Source organism: Botryllus schlosseri, chromosome 13, assembly GCF_051294905.1.
Source record: "Botryllus schlosseri isolate E-star chromosome 13, Bs_hap1, whole genome shotgun sequence".
NCBI lineage: Eukaryota > Metazoa > Chordata > Ascidiacea > Stolidobranchia > Styelidae > Botryllus > Botryllus schlosseri.
In genome coordinates, this window is record NC_137248.1 from 1,384,582 (window position 1) to 1,407,826 (window position 23,245).

General features: G+C 39.5%; 1 protein-coding gene across 1 annotated transcript in view; it reads right to left on the minus strand.

Moving 5' to 3' along the window:
• Window positions 1–23,245, minus strand: part of LOC145454808 (solute carrier family 15 member 2-like) — a 383,011-nt gene continuing 359,766 nt past the window's right edge. Inside the window, exons 2-21 of the mRNA XM_080332798.1 lie at window positions 20,206–20,396; window positions 20,058–20,133; window positions 18,712–18,853; window positions 16,154–16,246; window positions 15,581–15,680; window positions 14,918–15,008; window positions 14,726–14,806; window positions 14,217–14,299; window positions 13,768–13,851; window positions 12,338–12,475; window positions 10,492–10,604; window positions 9,325–9,406; window positions 7,964–8,107; window positions 7,024–7,197; window positions 6,826–6,872; window positions 6,654–6,758; window positions 6,108–6,237; window positions 5,737–5,868; window positions 1,555–1,662; window positions 1–679 (exon numbers count right to left, since the gene is read on the minus strand). Of these exons, the coding sequence (XP_080188924.1) occupies window positions 521–679; window positions 1,555–1,662; window positions 5,737–5,868; window positions 6,108–6,237; window positions 6,654–6,758; window positions 6,826–6,872; window positions 7,024–7,197; window positions 7,964–8,107; window positions 9,325–9,406; window positions 10,492–10,604; window positions 12,338–12,475; window positions 13,768–13,851; window positions 14,217–14,299; window positions 14,726–14,806; window positions 14,918–15,008; window positions 15,581–15,680; window positions 16,154–16,246; window positions 18,712–18,853; window positions 20,058–20,133; window positions 20,206–20,319 (2,196 nt within the window). The 5' untranslated portion in view covers window positions 20,320–20,396 and the 3' untranslated portion in view covers window positions 1–520. The remainder of the gene's footprint in view (window positions 680–1,554; window positions 1,663–5,736; window positions 5,869–6,107; window positions 6,238–6,653; window positions 6,759–6,825; window positions 6,873–7,023; window positions 7,198–7,963; window positions 8,108–9,324; window positions 9,407–10,491; window positions 10,605–12,337; window positions 12,476–13,767; window positions 13,852–14,216; window positions 14,300–14,725; window positions 14,807–14,917; window positions 15,009–15,580; window positions 15,681–16,153; window positions 16,247–18,711; window positions 18,854–20,057; window positions 20,134–20,205; window positions 20,397–23,245) is intronic.

Below are 23,245 nucleotides of genomic sequence, written 5' to 3' on the forward strand. Positions count from 1 at the left end.
TTATAGCTGGACAGTTTTTTTAATTAGATTAGAACCAGTATGACTCTATTCGCAAAAACTTGAAAATCGAATCAAATTAAAAAAAAAAATCATGTTCAATTCGTATCGAATCTCTCTCATAAGCACGAGAATGACAAATGATTTAACGCTAAGCTTGGCTTATTTCGCACTGTACAGTTCTGTATGGCATTTTCAGGAAAACCAGAATTAGAATTAGAATTAAAAGGAGAGGATAGAAACATTCCGTGAATTAGATCGCCTTCCATTTCGCTGTAATCAGTCTGATTATACACATAGAATCACATAGTTGTCCATGTCCAAGTTTGCATACAATGACCATAACAATGACGTATTGTGGCGCTCCAATTTTCGCAACGATATCGATTTCTAGCGAAATCTGGTTGCCCAGCCGTGCAATCACGAGTTTCCCATCTGTCCGTAGGCTAGTGATCTATGATGAAATGCAGCTGAGATAGGTAGCTCCATTCGGGAATACTATTGATGATTTCATAGTGTAGAGTTATCCTGAAGTTTCAGTGAGGTTGCTGCGGCCTGCTAGCGGCTCGCCTTCTGTCTCGTAGAACTCCTTCTCGTCGACGTATTGATATCGCGAGGCGAGAAGCGCGAAAACTATCGTCGCAGTCGCCATCAGACCGGCAAACAGGAGGTATTCGGCGGCCTGAAATCGAAGTCATACAATCCACTCATAGTCTCGCATTAGCGTGGTAAATAATGAATTATTTTGATTAGCAATGCCACTATTCAACTTACACTGTTCTACTGATCAGAGAGTGGTTCTTAACTAGGCCGAGAAAAATGGAGTACCTGAGTGATTCGATTCTGAATCGAGTATTAGACTTTGAATCGTGTCTAGCATCACTCATTGTGAAGTCATAACCCCCCGTCAGGATATACGTTTCAATCGCCGAATCGCGCCAGGCGCGAAAATTTCTATAATTCGTGATTGAATCGGTCAATATGGTCGGGAATTGCATATGTATTGCTGTAATTTTTTTATCCTCTCTTTGCCCACGTACTCAGATTTACCGGTAACGCTAAGTGAGGTGTCGCCTTGGAAACCGTGGAGCCCGTAAATAATAATTAAACATATTCGGGTGGGCCCGTTGGTATAATGACTTCGTTACATGATGTTATTTCGTGACCTCCTGTCCGCTATGTCAAAAGATATTGAAATCGCCCAAACGTATACTACCTAAACTAAAAGACGCACACGATTTCAAACTTCATATGTCTTGATGCATCGCATCGCAGTAATGGCCGACCCAGAAATGGCAATTCCTATAAATCATGCATATTTTCATTGGGTGAAGGGTACCCAATAATGAATAGCAATGCAAAATTGAATCGCGCGAAAAAAATTGAATAAAGTTGCATAAATATTTGAAAAATACTTTATAATTTATGTTAATTCACAAAATAATTTTGGGCCCCCTTTGAGCTCGCCCCCCAATTGGGGAGGGAAGGGGGGGGCAGTTACGGTCCTGGTTTCAAGGGTTTGTACTGGTTAAGAACCATCGCGTTAAGATATGTTACCTGGCTAGGAACTAACTTCGCTTCAGCGACGATGATCGTCACCACATTCCCGACAGAATCGGTCAGCAGCCAGAAACTGGTCAATACAGACTTCATGCTCGTCGGTGCCTGAATAGAAATGTATAAATTCGATCCCCTCTTTCTTTTAATCTGATGACATCGAAATATCTTCAAGCGTTTTATAATTACAAGCCTACATCCTGACCAAGCCAGTTGATGGTGTCGACTTGATGTATGCATATAACCAAAGTTGGACAACTATAAAATGTTTAGCTTTCCAAATTAGATTAGAAATGAAAATTTTATCTACACAGTTTGTTTCGAATTAGAATGGCTGATTTCACAAAAATTTTTATTACGAATTACGAAGAAATACAACAATTATCAAGTTCATCTCATATAAAGTCAGAGTTCATTCCATGAGTATGAAAATCGCAAATGTCAGTACACCAAACTTGGCTCGCAATATACAGTTCCTGTAGCATTTCCAGTATACAGTAGAATTATCTAGTTGTCCAAGTCTTGCATTTTACACATCAAGACTAGGTTTTGACGTTGATTAAACCAAAGTGAAATACTTGTATATGGTACTGACAGAGGTGGTCAGTAACGAAGTACTTCTACTTTTTCGAAGTACTCAAGTAGTTTTCCTCTACTTCTGGTACTTACTCAAGTAGATCTGAATTTCACTACTTCTACTTCTACTTCATAATTTTTTGTTATCTACTTACTTACTTTTCGCTATTTTCAGTTTGTCAAGTAGAAGTAGTTTAATCCTACAATCAGGAAGATAGCTTGTGTAATTTCGATGCTGTTTTCACGGAGTATCGACATTTAATTTACATAAAAGTTGAGTTAAGCCGAGAATTTTGGTCGCGCTTCGCGCGCAGTGAATGCGGAGTATCCATTATGATTTCACGAATATATTTAGGTAGCGGGTGGGCGTGGTTCCGTTCACACCGCATTGTCACCCTTCGCTATATCAAATATTTCATCACAATATATATGGCTTATCATAATGTTATAAACTGATGTTTTGCAATCTAGCATTTACTTATCACATCGTAATCTAGCTGTCCATGGCATGTCCTAATCTGGAAAAGTGGACTCTGACTTTTCTTTAGTTTAAGAGCTGTTTCAGCATACCAACCTTCAAAACATTCTGGACTAAAGACATTAAATACATGCTCCGTTTTTAGATTTAGATTTCACTTGCAATTCTCAGTACCATATATTTTGATTTCTAATTAATATCAGTTCTTTTGTCTGGATAACATACATGTTGAAGCATAAAAGCAAGTGTAGTAATGCCTTCAATTTATAGAAATAAAGCTTGCAGCAAACAATACGTTCATATTGCCAAATTTATTCCACTGGAAGCTTTTCGACTTGCTTCCTTCAGCAGTGAACGCCAGTAAATGAGGTTAACAAAGTTCGAAATATAGAAAGAATTTTGTCGTTGTGACATGTAATGACAAGTACACAGAGTCGCGAACGACAGTAACCAGTTGGGATGGTGTGAACGTGAGGTTCACGTTCGCGTCCTGTGTGTGAACCTCGGAAGTTTAGAGGTTCACGCTCACAACGGAACCTTGGTAGGTTCTGCACTATGAACCTTTTTCATATATTACAATTTTCACTTCATTATGACATCTTCGTTCAATTTTATTGCATTTCAACTGCGGGCTACTCTATTTATGGCGCTAGCATGCAGTATAACAATCTACGCAGTAAACGAGCATGCACCTTGACAATCTCAAAAGTTTTACTTGCTTTGTCACAAAAGTTTGCTCGAAATATCCAGCTTAATTACCGTTTGTGACTCTCTGCTGTGAGCTTGACCCGCAATCACACAACATCACGAGCGAAATGCGTAGTCAGCAATGATGCTTACTCGAACACTCAATGAGATTGATATCGTTTTCTGATGTAAAAAAATCTAGCAGGTGTTCGGGGTCAATCTTGACTTCATAGGTTCACTGTATCATTAAAACCAAATCCGTACGATTGAGGTGTTGACTACTGCTGTATAACTTGTTAATGGAGTAAAATCAGTAGCAAGTATGAAAACCCGTTTTACACTCTGCCTAATATCAATGTAGCAATACTCAGACGCCGAATACATTGTCCGGTCTGGGCTAGACCGTTAAGGCGTAAGCTTCTATTCACTGTTAAGTCGTCGTCGAAATTGTTGGCTAAGCGACGGAAAATATTGATTTTATGGGATTATTATATCCTTTGATTGCCTCACATGATTCATTTAGCGACGTTTAAAATGCCAATATGTAGGCTACCTCAGCATTGTGGCATTATGTGGCCCGAGTCGTCGCTAGGTATCGTACACACTGTACAGTGTACACTGTACAAGTGTACTGTACATTGATATAGGCCAGTGATCGGGAACCTATGGCTCGCGAGCCATATATGGCTCTTTTGGGTATAAGATATGGCTCTTTGCAAAATATTTATTTTTATATTGAATTGATCAATATTGCAACGAGTATTTGGTAAATTTTAATCACGGCCAAAATAATTATTCTCGTGGCAGCAAACATGTCTTTGAGAGGTAAAGACAATGTTGTCTTCAAGTTTAGGGGCTCCGACCCCCTCTTTTCAGAATCATCAAATTTAAGTTACTGTCGCGCCGGCGGCCACTATCACTCGCGAATTCTATGTACCAGACTCGAAATCTTGAATTGTGCGATACGTTGATTAATCGAAGAGCATATAGCAGACACGGCGCCGCCCATTTCAAAACGCAGTTTTCAAATACGCATCGTCTTCCTGATCTACGTCGCGAAATGAACTGTTGTGAATGTGACAATTACAAACTCGAATTACACACAACGTCATAGCTATCCACGTTCTTGATCGGTAAGTATAGCTCTGTGTAGTACCGGCGATAAAATGAAGGCGTGTAGCGCAACGTTATGTTACCGCCGAATACTTTGAGAAGTATATAGATTTTCGTAATCAGTATGACAGTCACATTCGATTAATATCAGTTGAAATAAATTCTAATCTACATATGAATTGCGTTATCAAGGGTGAGGCTTGGCCCGTCTGTTCTATACCTCTCGTTTTGACCTTTATTTCCGAACAATGAATCTTAGATTTTACTGAGAAAATATGGCGCACACGAGGAATCCCATGTAGTGAGTTCGAATTGGTGCTACAATGACGTCATGAATTTTTAATTGTGACGTAACAGTTGATTTGCATGTATGGCTCTTTGGGAGTTGAGATGGAAAAAATAGGGCCATTATGGCTCTTCGGATGAAAAAGGTTCCCGACCACTGATATAGGCTATCAATTCACTGAAAGATAGGACTGGAATTAGCAATAAGACGCCATGTAACGTCATGAGGTTCACGTTCACGTTCACACAGAACCTTTCAAAAAGATTCGCGTTCACACGAACCTGAACGTTTCTGTGGTTAACACCATCTCTAGTAATCAGCGCACGGTTACGGTACAGCATACTCAAAATCAGCTGTAAAACTATAGATAACTAACCTACGGAGGCTAGTTATCTCTGGTAAAACAGCCGAATGACAAAACAACACTAATGGAAGATTCCCAGCGTGTAGATATGTTCCTTCTGGCGACACAATATAGCATTTTTACGGTCCACCATATTTTTTATTAACGTTTACTAATCGCACAATGTGTTTACACCGTATCCGTCACACCATCTCCATATTGCTCTTCGACTAAACTACAGGCCTTATAGTATGGGGGAGTGCGCAATACCAAGATATTTTCTAAAACGTGCTGTTTGAGTAAACAGAGGATTAGTATCGCATTTCCTTATCAATACTATCATTTTCATCCCATGATGTGGACGAATGCTTATCCTTGTGATATCGAAAATTGGATACCTGCTGGTATGCATCAATATGAATCAAGCTCGTCACCTTTCGCATAGCTCAATTTGCACCTTTTTACAATCCATGTGAACGAATTAGGATCGTTTTCACAACTACTTACTTACTTGAGTACTTTTAAAGTCAGTCAATTCTACTTCTACTTCAAGTAGTTTTAGGTTGCTCATGGAAGAAGTACTTGTACTTGTACTTGAGTAGATTTTTTCGTCGCTACTTCTACTTCTACTTGAGTAGCTTTCTTGACTACTTTGACCACCTCTGGGTACTGAGCACCTACTAAATTAATAACCTGTACCTGCGAGTAAGAAAATTCCAGTCCCGTCACCGATAACAAGATCTCCCCGACCGTTATGATGAAATACTGAGGTATCATCAGAAATAAGCTGACGTCGTTCGGAATGACATCCAAAAACAGAATAGAATGCGCCTGCGAGCGAAATCGAACTGAAATTCGTAATCGACAACCGTATTCTAATCCAGATCGTCCCATTGTTGCGTGGAAAAATGAGCACATGAAATTATCGTATTTTATTGTTAAATGTATTGTAAATGGAATGATAAAGACAGAAGAATACAGTTTGAGTAGTCTAAACAGCTCGTGGATCACATTCTGCGCTGTTCAGAACGACTGATATTCCTGAGTAATCTCTAACTAACACAACCCACCTGTTGGGTCGTATTTGAAAACGGCCCAGACTCCATAACAAGCATCGTATACACGCCCCCAGTTTCCAGGCTGGCTCGATACGTTGAAACTGTCTTACCAGTAGTAAGATCTTTTATTTGAATGGCATAACTGTGGAAAACGATATAATCGACAGTAAAATTTGGCGACGGTAAAATTTGGTGTAGGCTATATCTATGAATAGAAGTTTGAAGAGACTCTAGGACCTAGGTCGTATGAGGTACAGAACCTCAACATAGTATTGAATAGTATATTGATGTTGAAATGAACCCGAATATAGTTTTGTCTGAAACTCTTCGTGGGTAATCGTCAGCAACTAGTAGAGAATGGGAAAGAATATCGTATATCAACAATCGTATCACAAAATATGACGTCATATTTGGAGACACGATTGTTGATATACAGTGTACTTTTCAATTCTCTGCTAGATGCTGAAGATTACCCCTGATCAGTGTCAGCCAAAAACATTCAGGTTTATTTCGATATTAGTATATTATTACACAATCGGACACAGAGAAAAGCTACACCTGCTTCTGTCGACCTCCCATGTGCAACTTATATTATTCGACGCGACATCACAGGCTTTTGAAATCCCCGTCACCTCTATCGGTATGTCCAATGCATTGAATACTCTGAAGCAAAGAAATTTGGAGGTGGACAATGTGTTAATAGTTAATTGATGTGCGAAGGCGCGCATACCTGATCTTCGCTCCACCTGACGTTGACTTTTTAAAAATTCCTTCAAACTAAAACAAAAATCTATGATTTGCGGGTTTTGATTAACGGGCTACACACGTTAACAAAACACATCAGTACGGCATATTCGTCACCCGCATAATCCTGATCATGTTGTGATGTGAACCATTGCTAGAACATTCGATATAGCCTACTAAATACCGTTTTTTGTCGCAATCTCGTTCCGTTTCTGCTGATCACGAGATTCCAAGTCGATTTCGGCGTCAATTTAACAGTTGTATTGTAAGAGACGGCGGAATTCTGGCAGTGGTATGATATAGGAACATCTTTTCCGATGAATCGACGGTCCACGAATTTCGAAAGCGTCATGGTGTCCTGCGCGATTGCTGATTTTCAACAACTTATACCGAAACTGATTTTGGTCATGACTTCACTGACTTTTTGACACAATATATGTAGCCTGAGGGCGGAGATCATAAAGTTTGCTTATCAGGGATAATGTTAATTGTTTGATTAAAACTAGTAATTGTGGCACATTAAGCTATGGATCAGATTTCGCGCGAGGATCATCCCGGGTCATCTGGTGAGACTTTTAAACAGCGAAGTAGGTTGCCTCGACTAACAGTTTTTAATCAGGCGATTAGCATTCCCCCGGATAAGCTAAATTTATGGTCTCCGCCCTGCGAATTTTCTTAATACGTACGTACAGCCTTACGCATATCAGTTTTAGATATATTTTCGTTGTATTTGTCCTGAATTATAGCCCAAAGGTCATTGGATGCAGCATATAGCCTACTATCCAGCGCACCGCATCCTTGGATCAGGCTTGGATAATCCATGCTCTACGTTGCTAAGGAATAACACGCGTATATTACAATCCAGATATTTTCATAAGAATCAATCGTAATCATATCAGCGAGTGGTTCCCTTTAGGCTACTATAGACAGACGACAGCGATCTTGGTACAGATAAGAACAGACACAGAATGTATGGAAATAAACTTTCCATTGCTTCCATGTAATGTAATGTCAATTGCACTTATAATCTTTGTGTGCTAAATGGCGCTCGGCCAATAGAAGAATACTGCGGTAACACGAAAGTACATTATTATGTGTTATATCCAACCGTGAATTAATCATACCTCTCCGGACTTCAATAGTAGACCGCCCGTTGCTGGACTCCATGCCTGATACAGATCCGAAGTGATATGAATCGAGCAATCGGCACCGTTGATGATCCTTAAACTTGCGTGATTTGAAACTTCGGGTATCGGTGTCATTGTTGCCTGCAATTGGATTGTTGATGTACAATTGTACAATGTTCTTTCCAATCCTCTACTAGTTGCTGACGATTAGCCTACCCCGGACGAGTGTCAGTCGAAAACATTCCGGGTCATTTCAATCTGAACAGTGATTCCTAACCTTTACTAACACTTACGCTAATCTTCAAGCCTTCCGCGGAATCAAAAATTTTCGCTGAGAATAATAAGAAAAATATACCACAGTATACACATCTAATACATTGCTATAAACCAGTGTTGGGCAAACTACGGCTCGCGATCCGCATGCAGCTCTATAATGATTGCACACGCGTTTCGACATGTAGCTAGAGAGGTTTAACCTGATTATTAACTGATGCATTCTATCGAGAATTAACAATGTGTTCATGTTTTTATGTTGTTTCTTTTCTTATGGTTAACGCAAGACTTGTAAAGTTTATAGGACGTGGCACTACGAATAGAACTTTGCAATTGAACTCTCGAATCGAACTAGAATTATCTAGTTGTCTAAGTCTGGTTTCAAGTTACTGTTCTATTTTCTGGTTCATATTTTCTTTTCTTCGCTCTTCTTCGCTCGACGATAATTTTTGGCCAAACTCTGCAGTTATTGCTAGCGTTTACAATACAAATGAAAGAGCCATATTCACCTTGCTAGCTCGTAAATGATTGTGACCTGCGCTGGCGTGATTATTTATCAAGTTCATTGTTGAACACAATGATTTGTCATTGATAGATGACCACAGGCACTGTAGTTGCGGGTGAAACTCGATTCGATAGCCTACATGTCATTGCGACGTAATGAATTCGTATTTTTGAATGTTTGTGTTGTGACTCTTTTGAAGCTGAGATTTTTGATACGCGGCTCGCGCATTCAGCAGGTCTCCCTTCCCCTGCTATAGTCGATTGGTGCCCAAAACGACTTGCACATTAACAGAGTGTCAAAAGAACTAAATCATTAAAATCATCGATTTCCGTTTCAGGTACCAGTTCAGAAACGCGAGGCTTCTCATTGGTTAGTGTCATCGCATTGTTCGGCCGAAACACAACAGCGTGATACAAATTGCTTAGTTACAAATGAGCTTATAAATATTGGGATAGAATTGTAGTTTCAAGAGGATGGGGTCTCGATTTCTCACCACAACCTTGAGTTTAGCGTGTGTCTTGGCCTCCGCGGAATCTCTGAGACCGGCCCACTGGAATATACTATTCAATTGTATACTTACTTCCATTCGAAGCTGAATAAATGCAGCAATTATGAACGCCAAAACAGCAAAAACCATTCCAAGTCCCATCCTTCGTAGTGGGCTGTTACATAAAGGTACAATGCAGCATCAATATCGCGCGTTTTCCGTAGCGTTAACCAGGGTTGTAACCAAGACACAAGGCTCCGGGTCACAAGTCAATCACATTTCCGCCCCCTTCATACGTTTTCGTCCCCCATGGCTTTAAAACCGGCACACTGGGAGGCGATATCGCCCACGTTGGGAACCACCAGGGTTGTAACCAAGTCACAAGGCAATCTCAATTTTATAGTTTTGACTCGAGTCATTTTCAATTCACCACCGAGTCAAGTCCGAGTCCAAGTCAGCGAGCAGAGGGTCTAGTCTCGAGTCCGAATCATGGTATTATGACGCGAGTCCAAGTCATTGTGTTGACTGCTCAGTATCCAGTTGAAGTCTTGTTAAACCCACTTTTTATAATTCTGTTTGGTGATTGATATCGCATGGTTCGCACTAATTTCCTCACTTTTAGTAGTGTCTGGTCGCATTTTCAAGTACCAGTAGTACCGATAGACGAAATCCCAATAGTGTGGTTACTTCACTATTCTTCGAAATGACAATGAAATGTCCGTCCGAGTCTCGAGTAATATGACTTGGTTCAAGTCAATACACAGATTGACTCGAGTCGAGTCATTTCACCATTTCGAGAAAATGAATCAAGTCAAGTCGAGTCATCGGAAAATCGTGACTCGAGTCATTATAACCCTGGCGTTAACGTCGATTATGTCAATTTAACATTGGACACAACTTGTAAATTCTGAGACAATTGTAAAATGGGACATGATGCTAAAATTGACATCATTACAGTGGGCTATTTCTCAGTAAAATCATCCCCTGATATATAGGACCAGTATATACCAATATGTCTCCTCTTTGCATCGCCTAGGCCAGGTCAGTGTCTGATTTCAAAGAATACTTCAAGTCGTTTCGACACCTTCCTGTCTTTTCATAGTAGTCTTGTCGTTTATGGATATGATAAAATTGTTAATAAACCGAACGGAAGTAGCCTACCAATAAGCGTGTTACAAGATTCCTACTCGTATAACTATACTATATCTACGTGACCAATAAATTTGCTTCTTGAAATGAACATGGCAACAAGTTAATCACCTGAAGTTGAGGTTACGCGTCCATCTGTATACAGTGACTTCAAAAAGTGGAATCAAGATGATGATGAACAGCGGATTCATTACTTGCATCTGGTCTGGTTTTATCCGCAGACTCTGCTCGAGAAATTTAAGATGGTAATCAATGTAAAGTAAACCTGGAGTCATGGTAGCCCGCCCAGGACTACTAAGCAGACTTGTACAAACCAACGATCTAGTTAGCTGACGGTTATTTTGAGTAGTTTTAGCTGCGGATTTTGTGGCTAGCTTTAGTTGTAGTTGCAAGTTTTGAAAAGTGATTAGTTCTAGTTCTAGTTGTGGATTTTGAATAGAGAGTAGTTATTGTAGTTCTAGTGGCGGATTTTGAAAAGTGGGTGGTTCTAGTTGTAGTGGCGAATTTTCAAAAGTGAGTAGTACTAGTTGCGTATTTTAAAAATTATAGTTGTAGATCAACTATAGTCAACACGTGTCACAGTTTGGCGCTAATAGTGATACCAGGGTTCTTGCAGCCATTGCTAGCTGAGAGTCAGCACTACTAACAATGGTGTAGCTAGCAGAGGTGGTCAGTAACAAAGTACTTCTACTTTTTCGAAGTACTCTAGTAATTTTTCGCTACTTGCGGTACTTACTCAAGTAAATGTAATTTCCGGCTACTTCTACTTCGTAATATTTTGTGATCTACCTACTTACTTTCGCTATTTTCAGTTTGTCAGGTAGAAGTAGTTTAATCCTCCAATCAGAAAGATAGCCTGAGGAATTTCGGGGCTGTTTTCACAGAGTACCAACATTTAATTTTCATAAAAGTTAACTAAAGCCCAAAATTGTCGTCGCGCTTCGTGTGAAATAGATTTTGAGTGAGAGGATTTGTTTTCACGAAAGTATCGGTGAATATAATATAGGTAGCGGGTTGTGTGGTTCCGTTTACACCGCATTGTTACCCATATGAAATATGTAATCTCAGTAATATGGACCATCATAACGTTTGAAATACCGTTTCGCAATCTAGCATTTACCTATCCTGACGTGTCCTAATCTGAAAAAGTGGACTCCAACTTTTTTTTTTATCGTTACACCTGTTTTAGCAGACCACCGTTGAAAGGTTAAGGACAAAAGACATGAGATATATTTTCCGCTTTTTAGATGTAGTATTTGTATTTCTCTTTCAATTCCAAGTATCATACATTCAGTTCTAATTAGTTTCAGTTCTTTTGTCTGGAGAACATACATGTTGAAGTATAAAAGAGAGTGTAGTAATGCGTCTATTTTCCGAAAATAATGCTACTCAATATGGCATTTCTACGATCCGCCATATTTGTATTAACATATAGGTCTACTAATCGCACAAAGGGGTAACACCGTATCCGATACAACTCCGTATTGCTCTTCTACTAAACTACGGGCCTTATAATATTGGGGAGGGCGCATTTCATGATATTTTCTAAAACGGGGTGTTCTAGTAAACACAGGATTAGTATCGCATTTCCATGTCAATACTATCATTTGCATCCCATGATGCGGACGAATGCATATTTGCCGAAAATAGATACCTCCTGGGATGCATTCATACCTCCTGGGATGCATCAATATGAATCAAGTTATACCTTCCGCATAGCTCAATTTGCAGCTTTTGACAGTTCATGCGAACGAATTACGACCGTTTTCACAACTACTTACTTACTTGAGGAAATGGAAACTCAGTCAATTCTGCTTCTACTTCAAGTAGTTTTAGGTTACATATAAAGTACTACTCTACTCGCACTTGAGTAGCTTTCTTGACAACTTTGACCACCTCTGGTAGCTAGGGAGACCTCAAAATGATCTCAAAATATATATTTATTTTCAAGCCTCACCCCGATATATCCGTTCATCCGCGTAGCTTGCAGGGTCCATCTTGAGCCTTGCTGATCGAAAAGTGCCCAGAAAAGCGGCAGGGGAATGTACAAGACCAGGACGCGGAGAACATACTTGGTATCGCGGACTAACTTCGCCTGAAAATGATCACAAACTCTAATGGTGGAAAGCGCTAAACATGCAAATACAGCGACAGATATCCAAACCGCCATGAATTTTGATCTCTCATACTCTCACATAGAAGTGGCCAGTAATGAAAAAGATACCTATATGCCTTTTCGGAGTAGGCTATACTCGAATTGGTTTGCTTATACTTGCACTAGCCAACTTATAATAGATTAGTCATATTTTGGAGTAGGCTACTTCTACTCTACATGAATAGCTTTTAGGCAATACTGCTTGCATTTTACAATTTGGATTTTGAACAGCAGAAAATAGTTTTGGTATAAGTCAGTGGTTCCCAGGGTTCTAATGACTCGAGTCATGACTAAACTCGAGTCACGATTTTTGGTGACTCGATTGAAATCGAGTCATTTTTTTCAAATACGTACAATGACTTGAGTCACTGTGCATGACTCGAACCAAATCATATGACTCGAGACTAGGACGGCCAAGGCAGACACTTCGTTGTATCTTCGAAGAATAATAGCCTAAAGTCACCTCAATGTTGGTATTTCGTCTATCAGACCTGATACTTGAAAAATAGGGCCATAAACTGTTAAGACTGAGGAGAATTACGATATCATTGAAAATGACTGGACTTGACTCGAGTCAAAACTATAAAAGTGAGATTGACTTGTGACTTGGGGACAACCCTGATGGTTCCCAACGTGGACGATATCGCCTCCCAGTGTGCGATTTTTAGAACCACGGTGAGGAGGGGCAAAAAGGTAGGAAGGAGGCGAAAATGTTAGAAAGTTCAGTCAGATATATTTAATTACCCGGCAACCGCATACCGACACAAAATACACGTGTAAAACTGGTTATCCGGAACTGCCACGAGAGTTGACTAAAAGTTCATCTCGCCACAATTTATCTTCAGATACCGGGATCGCCGCGAAAAGTTGACCTTGTTATTAGTCAGTTTACCAGCGATCAGAGTTAGCCATATAAATTTTCCGTTTCTATATCCTTTTTCTCGGATCCAAAATATGGGGGGAGATAAATATATGTCGAGCTTGATAACGGAGCGGCGAGTCGAAAAAGGTTGAGAACCACTGGAATTATTCCACCCCTCAACCAAATCTACTTTTTAGATTGTTTACTAACATGAGTAATTTTCATACCTCTCCTTTGATACTTCAACTTGAAATACTTTTGACAAGTTGTTGGAATTGTCAGTTCTATTTGCAATTGGGTAGAAATTCATTTCCTTCCACTCCCACCTGAGTCTAGAATCAGTGACTACCTTAACTACATCAGCACTTACACTGGTGTCCACCAACGCGTAGTCAAGCCAATGCTCTCTCTTTCGTTCTGCCTTCGGGGTATTCCATTTATGGACAATGGCGGACTGAGAAGGCAAATTTAGGTCGCGTAAACTGCTTGAATTATTATGGTAAATGTTTGATGAGCTTCTTGGAGGCACAAAATTCCAATATACATTTAAATCATATATTCATAATGAAATATACCCGAATATATTCGGTATATACTCGATAGGGGTCGACTAGTATAGAATTGGAAAGAACTTTGTACAAATGTTGATATACAATGTTCTTTCCAATTCTCCACTAGTTACTGACGAGTGTCAGCCGAAAATATTCGTGTTTGTTTCAATATGAATATATTATTCAATTGTATGGTTAATGCATCGGTCTACAATCTAAATTGTATTTTCGAAATGCGTATTTTAGACAGAAAACGATGAAAACAAACCTTTATTCCTCGAAATACTTCGACCAAAACGTTTCCTTCTGGCGATTTCATTATGTAAAACGGTGTCCCCAAGGCAAATGTCACTGCAAAACAATTGTTCTGATATAAGCTCGATTTATTTAGGAAAATCAGGCGATAGAGCTCAATGTGTAAGTTTCGGTGAATTCTATAATTCTAATTCTAATCTAATTTGAAAAACAAACTATGTAGTTATTAATTTAATTCTAATCGAATCAGGAAAACATGGTGTAGCTATCATTTTAATTCTAATCTAATTTGTAAAATATGAACAATTTTTAGTTGTCCCAAGTCTGGCCAATGCTCCTCTCCAAGTCCAAATCCGGTAATGGCTCAAAATTGATCAAAAACTCACACGAAAATGGAAAGTTAAGATAAATCTTGTGTCCGACAGCAAATCTAGTTTGAAAATAATCTTAAATTCATATCCGAAAAAGACTCATCAAATCCATGCTTCTCAACGGCATATTAAACAACTCAGTATACCTTACCTAGAGCGATCAGCATCAATACAGCGGGTAGTCCAAACGCCAGCGCGTAACAATCCTTCCGACCAAGGCAGTAAACGTCCTCTAAAGGAAAGCGCTGTCAACTAATCACACGGTCAAATAAATGCGAATCACAGCAAACGAAACATCCCGTTGCAATCGGGAAAGTGACGGAAGACTATAAAAATCACGAACCTCTAAGAATGGGACTTAAAATGGTTGACAGCAAACTTCCCGCGTTGATTGCGAAGTAGAAAAGAGAGAAAAATCGTCGACGATAATGCTCCTGAAAAAGATACATTACCACTTGGGATGGACATCTTCGAATCAAGTATTCTATAGTATCATTCATTATGGTGCCATAAGAGTATGGATGATATGGAAAGTTAAAATATGCACCTTTTATGCGACCACAAATAATCTAATTCCAGTTCCACATCACATTGAAGATTAGTTGGTACTTTTTTCGACCATGCCTATTTCGCTGTACTTTGTGACAACTCTGTGGTATGTGTGTAGCTTTGCAATGCATGTTCCGTATGCTGCGTTAACCTTCCACAGTGGAAAATAGTGCCGAAGCTATGATTACCGTTGATAAATCAACTCATATTGGCAAGAATCGTATATAATTGCAGCAGTGTAAAAAATCTACTCTCACTAGACTCGAATCTTAGAATAAATACTCGATTCTTATTTGAGCACTCGAAATGATTAGGCCTATCTGCTACTAGTTGCGTGAAAACGATGCTCGCCTTTCGTTGATAATATACCCTCAAACGGTAATTTACTGCGGTATACCAAGCGTCAACTCCGATTGTCGATGAGATTGGCGCGTTTTATTTCAATCAACCCTTCTACCTGATTCTCTGTAAACTGATCGCCGCCGAACGTAGACACGCAAGGTTTGATCCCGCCCGTGCCGAAACCGATCACGATGAGTCCCGTGAAAGAAAGTGCCCTGAAACGGTCACGGCTTTGTTAAAGCATAGTCAGGGTTGCTACTCAAGTACGAATAGAAGTAACAGTTACCGAGACATATCAAAACTAATTCAAGTATAGGAGTAGACGGAGAAATATCTGTCCACCGCATGAAATTGTTGGGTTGTCTACAAAAACAATATAACACAAAATTGACACAATACCGACCACTCAAAGCGAAGTTATCCGAGTGTTTCATTCATATTTCTGGGATTACCCACCGTCCAGGCTGTTTTTGCGAATCCAAAATTTTCAACTGCAATCACTTCGCTTCTACCGGCTGGAATTGAGCAGAAATTCATACCCGTGAGCATCTTTCTTTTAGACGACTTAGCAATTTTGTGTGGTACCATTTGAAGAATTATGTTCCAACATCTTTTTAATAAATTCAAAATTTTCGTGCTTTTGTGCCTTCACATCTATACTTCGTTACTGGGCACCTCTGGTTCTTACATGTGAGTAGTAAGGTTTCCGATCGTCGGCACCGCTCCCAAAGTGTTGAGGATCATCCCGATTAGATAGACGAGCGAAAGATATAGAATCGTCCTGCAAATCGTAAAACTAAGTTATTTCTGTACATCGTCGAAGCCTATATTAATAAAATAATATGGAGATATTTTTATATCGCTATTTCTATTTCTGTTCAATATTTTATACATTTGGATGAACCATTCGCACCGCCGGCGAAAAGTGGAATAGATCGACTGTAAAATTCTCAAACATTCAGTAAATATGGTATGTGATTGGTATTTTTCTGTAGAATATCCAACCAAGCCGATATCTCCTATTTTTGATTCCGTATCTGCCGACTTGTAGCACGGCCCACTTCTAGACTTTTTGTAATACGCAGACACCGCTTACGCGGATGAGATGGCGAGGAGGAGCCTAGATAAACCTCCAACACTCGAGTGAGAATTCTGGTGTCAACCTTGACTGTGTGGTGTATCTTATTTCCCTGTCCTAATCTTGTATCAGCTAATCATTATTTTCCTGATCATTAATAGGCTATATAATTCCTCGTTTATTTAAAATGCTATTGTTACCGAATGGCAATGTAAGCTGGGAATTCAATTAGTAAAAGCGTATTATACTACAGTCCAGACTTGTACAAACTACCAATCAATCTAGTTAGTTGGCGACAAACTAACTATACTGGTACATTAGTTCTGTTTGCGAGTGAGTAATTCTAGTTGTTGTCGCGAATTTCAGAAGTAATTTAGTAGTTCTAGCACAACAAGGAGACACATGTCAACGTTTGGCGTGAGTCGTGTTCATGCAGCCATTGCTAACTCGGAGTCATCGCTACTAACAGTAGCGTAAAGCCAAGGGTTGGTTTTTTGGGAGTCGAAACCCCTCCCATTCAGGCCGTGTTATTTTTGGCATATGCCAAAACTGCCAAAAATAACTTATTTTTGGCATTTTCCGATTTTTATTTTTGGCAGTTTTGGCATCGTTCTCTAAATAGATAGTTTCAGCCTCGAATTAGTCACAAAAACGCTTTATTTTGGCTACTTTGTCAAAAGACACCACAAAATGTGCAGCATCCACGTATAATCAGTGCCAACAAACAAAAAGAAGAAGAAAAAACCTAACGATTTCATAGGTTAATAATATCAAACGAAACCACAAAATGTGCAGTATCCATCGGAATCGGTGCCAATAAGCAAAAAAAAAAGCCTAACAAACACGCTCAACAGCTGATTGTTACAGCTGTTGAATAGACTTAAATCGTTTGCACTGTAACAGTGCTTCCAAACTCAGGTCAGTTAAGTTTCTCCTAAATTCATTTCTCGCCCAGCGAATCTGGGAAATATCGGCTTCAAAAGCAGCCGTTGAGGGAAAGAATGTTCCCAGTCCTCCACAAAAGGTTTTTAGAGCTTCAAAATCTTTGGAGGGCCGAACCGGCTTGCATGCATCATGAAAAGAGATCACTTCGCCAGTGCCATCGACCTCATCGCGGAAAGAATTTTCTTCCCGATCCTTTTCCAGGAGTTTCCTGAACACACTCTATTTAGTAGCCCGACTATCATTTCTCCTTCAGTCTATCGATATATTTTCGAAGGTCTTTTGTCACTTCAGGTGACTTTAATATTACCAACTCGCATGGAAGAGTCCTGGGAAGGTTAGCTTGTTTCAGAACATTGACGCAACAAGAGTGTCTGGCAAAACGAGACTATGCAGCTCAGAAATAGCCAGACAGTTTGTTGCGTCACAATGTTGAACTCGATCACAATGCAAAGATCGTGGTGTATTTTGGGGGTTCCAGTTCCATGAGCAGAATATAATTTATATTTAAATAATCAGTACTGCGGCAGCTTCTCATTGATACCCGTTTTATCAAATTTAGCGCTCGACAAGCCGGTCAAAAATGGTCGTAAAATTGCCTTCGGACAAATGGAAAGTATGACGTAAACCAAATGCAGTCAGCAGTTCAATCTCGCTGTGCCCACACCATTTAGGACACCATGCTTTCACCCCTAATGGGTGGGCTGGACCCAGATTAAGAAACCTGCCTTTCACAAACGCTCTTCTCGCTTGTAACGCGGTCCTGTTAACACAACACCATGAACGAAATACACTATTTGGCAGGCCGTGTTATTTTTGGCATATGCCAAAAATTGCTTATTTTTGGCATTTTCAAATTTTTATTTTTGGCAGTTTTGGCATCTGGCTCCTGAAATGCCAAACATAACACGGCCTGTCTCCCATTTCAAACTCAAAACACAGTGATTTTGAAATGCTGATTCCATCTGCAATATTTCTCAGCTCATTTGCAATTTAATAATTCGATTTATCAGTTATTAGTATGTTTTGTTATAATTAGTTACTTGCGGAATTCTGTCGTTAGTTTTAGCTGCAAGTCTTGAAAAGTGGGTAGTTGGTTGCGCATTTTAAAAATCCATTATAGTTTGTACAATTCTGCTGCAGTCTTGTGTATAAGCGTACGACACGCTAATTTAATATTAATCTCTCGGAATGGCCAATTTGATTGCTGTCATTTCGTAACTGACCTGTATTTTCCGAGCCAGCTGTCAGCAATCAGAGCGCCGAGCACAGGAAAGAAATACGCGACCACTGTGAAGGCGTGGTAGATTGCGGTTGAATTATCTTCCGACATCAACATGTAGTTCTTCAGATACAGAACGAGAATGGCTGGAAATATAAAGAACCAGCTGCTTATAGTGTGCTGCAGTGGTTTCCAAAATCCCAGTACGTTTTTAAGCTCACAAAGTCATATCGGTAAAATCATGCGACCAAAATTATGAAGCTTAACTTGAGTTCTGCGTTGGGATCATGCCATTACAGCAGTGGTTGGTCAACTTGTGTGGCACAGTAAAAAAATTATAAAACTCCCGCAGCACACATAGGCCGAGAAAAAGATGCTATAAAAAGATCGATGTTTGTTTCTACTGAACATATGCAACAAAAAGGAGCCTGGATACCCTCGTTTTGTCATTAATTCCAAGCAGTGTCTTTCGTTTACAGCTTTAAATTGTACTCAAAAAATAGTCATGTTCATGTAGCCATGAGGATGAAAATTTTCAGTTTTGGTTGCTTTTGCTCCGATCATGAAATAAGATTATGGAGCCGACAGCTGAAACCCATCCGATATATTTTGTAGAAACAGCTTATTTTAGATGGGCGTTTTCGTAAATCAAGTAGCTCTTCTTACGCGGGAAGATTGCTTGATTTATTACGATGACATAATTGGTTTCATTATCACATGTGCTTATTTATCAGCTGTTGAAACAGTTAAAGCTCTTTATGTCACATATGCTAGTCTTCGGGCTTTTTCAAAGTATTTATACAGTTATTTTCCAAAAATCCAAAAATATTTGTGGCGCCCCTGAGAATCTGTAGCCGCACACTACCGCGACACAGTTTGGAAATCACTTGAGTGTTAAATCGGCCTATTTAATGCACACTGTACATCTTTGGCAAGCATGTCGTGCGGTCACTTTACGAATAAACAAATCAACGCAGCAGTATGCTTTATGTTTTCAGAGTATTATATTGGTCCAACTATATATCTTTATTCGAGCTACATGTTTCGTATGTTGCGATACAACAAATCCATGCCTACAGCCTTACACAGTGGAAAATAGTGTCGGAACCATAGTTATCGTTGCTAAGTTAACTATCAGTGACAAGGGGGGTAAAATTTAAGTAGGCCTACTCGTAAGATTCATCTCTCACTTAGCACACCGAAGATTTGCGAGTTTGCTTCATTTATTCCGGTGTTTAAAATGGAGTTGCCCTGTGATGTTGCAGCATGCATTTAAGCTTTGAAGAATACTGCCTGGTTTTCTATCGTTAATTATATATAAAGTATCGCACAATAGACAATAAGTCTCACTTCTCATTCCATAGTAAGAATATCTTTCGCAAAACTCGTTTCCCAGAATGAAGAATACTCGTTTAGGGTACCGAGTCTGCAAACAGAAACGCAAGGTCATAACTGGCTTTCAAGATTCGTGGCAATTATGTTCGTATCGTTGACTTACCTCTTGCGATTTTTCTAGCAGTGCAGTCTTATCGTTTGGTTGCTTTTTGTCGGCCCCCGAAAGGTTGGAACCCTTTTCGCTTTCACCTGCGCCTTCAAGTTCAGGGGGCGCCATTTTATTCGTATTTACGAATCAGAGTGATCAGGGTGAAACCTAATATTAAACCTATCGTTTCAGTGGCCTTCCCATCTGTTATATTAGTGTAATTTATTGGTTAATTTCATGACTTCGGAACAAACAATTGGCCGACACTATTGTAATCTAGAAAAGCTTAAAACATTATGGTATTCCCACTCTATTTGACATGCTGTATCATAATTTCGTAATTGAGACAGATCGGGGGTAATCTTGGATCGCATTTGCGCTCCCATGCGCAAAAACAGCGTCTCATGATTCGCCGGCAATAGTCAGAGCTGCGAAGCCACGGTCGAACTGCGAATTATTCGACGGCGGAGTGAAGCATTCGATTCGTAAGGTTTTGCGCAAGTGACCAAAGCAGTTGGCCTATAAGAATTGAAATGAAGAGCTTCTTGTGGTGCAGAACTACTTCAATATACAATTGAATAGTATATTGACATTGAAATGAACCCGAATATTTTCGGCTGACACTCGTCAGGGACAATCGTCAGCAACTAGTAGAGAATTGGAAAGAACATTGTAGGCCTATATAGCAGCAATCGTATCAAAAATTATGAAATGAATGGTAACGCATAGATTTCCTATTGAAATAGTGACTCATCATCTTCTCCGGAAAGGTTTTATTTCCATTTCAAGTCGCTTGTTTTTCTTTGTGAATCATTCGAAATGACAGTAGTCGTACAAATCGCGCCATTATTGTCGTGTGACTATTTGATGAATTTTCAAATGAAACACCCTGTATCTTCTCAATTTTCAATAAGAAAATCACAAGAACATCAGCTCAATTACTTATGATCATATACTTGGATAATTCTAGTTGTCTAATTTTCTAGTACAATGTCCTTATCTGCTTATGATTTCATCTACCATAATTCAGAGGAGAGAAGACCAATCTAACGCAGTCTCAATTCCAACAAGGTTATTTCTGCCTCAGCGTTTCATTTCCGCAAAATCTCACGAAGATGCGCGGTTAATCGATCGCGGCCGTGACATTGCAAACGATATTACTTTCCTTAAAAGGCAATTGTAGTCCATAGTTACTTTATTGAACACGAAACCAAGATGTACGTGAAGTTGCCCGCAGTTCATAAACTCGTGATTTGTTTCCATTGTATATGGAGCGAGGTGAATTCCAAAATAATTGTGCATGTCTCGACACGGATTTTCGTTTCCCGGTTTCTGCTATCACTCGAGATTACCACAAAAACGTAGAACCGAATCCACAAACCCTAGTCCCATAAGCAGCCGAGTTTACCAAACAAAACGTCCGCATGATGCATCAGTATTGCATACTTATTACTTACATACACTGATATATATGCATTCGTGAATTGCAATTAGGTAACTCACACCAACAAACTCCATTACGTTAGGCCTATGTTGCATTAAGCATTACCTAAAACCGTATCGATACCTCGCTCGTGGTATATGAGTTGAGATGGATGGTTGAGCCGCATTGATCAATGTATAGCTCCTAGTCCTGACTCGGATTTATAGCAATGCGATTATATTGCAGACATATTAAAATGCTCTCAAGATTACGCAACTTTACACAACGCTATCGGAAACGATCATTGGCAATTATTCATCACTCTGTCCTGTGCTTCGCGCCATCATTTTTGGCTGGTGTATGCATAGTTTTCTGTATGGCATATCGCCTTAACCTGTTCACCGTAACAAGACAGCTGTTTGCTAGCGTACACTACAGCTTATAGCAGACCATCCGACTTCCGGTCTGATGCTGTGTCTATGATATAGTCCCGATGTTGGTTTGAGCGGGATGCCTGTAAAAAGACAGGCATCACTCGTGATCTATCTGCCAAAATCCCATGTATAAAGTCACCTCAAACAGTATTGCAGTCCTGTACACCAGATCCCGTAATATATTAGATTATGTAGGCCAATTGGTTCGACTAAAACGATGAATGTGATATCCGCCTGCTTTATTTTGCAAAACAGTTCTTCCCAGGAGTTTCTCGGGTCATCGTCTACCAATAGGCCTTCTTGGGAAAATTCACGCGACGTATTCATTTATATGGCCTCGCAGGTTTAAATTTAGCGCGTACTTTTAAAACGCAATGAGTCAAGCCTGAATCTCGTATATCTTCGCCGTTGTCGGTTAGAATGAATAGACGAATCGCATGCATTGTGCAGTCACTGATGATAACTGATAAAAATTCAATTTGTAACTACTTCAACGCTAACTATATTCTACAGATCTACACGATGATGTCATTTTAACACTTTGACTGCCAACAATCCTAAATATAGGATTTTACTCAGTCCCATAAAGTGCCAGCGATCCTATATTTAGGATATGTTTGAAATGAGTACAGTAAAGTCCGGAATTGGTTCTATCCCCGGATTACGGCTGTATCCGAGGCTACTGAATAGGCTTGTTGTCGTAAACCACCATTTTCGGTGCCGGAAGTATTTTTTAAAATCACATTTGCATACAATAGGTCAACCTTTTTTTGGTTTGGCCACTAGGTGGCTTTTCATAAAATGAGCAGCAAAAAAAATGAATTATTTTTATAATTCCTTGATGTTGAAAAAAAAAAAAAATTTCATAAGTTGCGCAAGGTTTTCACTTATTAGCACGCCCGATTCCAGCCAAATATCCAGCTATGCGAAAATTCATTGTTTGCTGGCGTTTATTGGCAATTTCCATAATAGGCCTTGGCAGCTAAAGTGTTAAATGAAAGACACTGGATACAGATGTAGATGGCAGCTCTGATACTAGGCTACAAGTAATAGGATACTACTAATTCTTATGAATGAATATTGAATATATACGGAAAATATACAATTGAATAATATATATTCATATATTGAAATATACCCGAATATTTTCGGGTGTCACTCGCCAGGGGTAATCGTCAGCAGAGTGAAATGACCATCA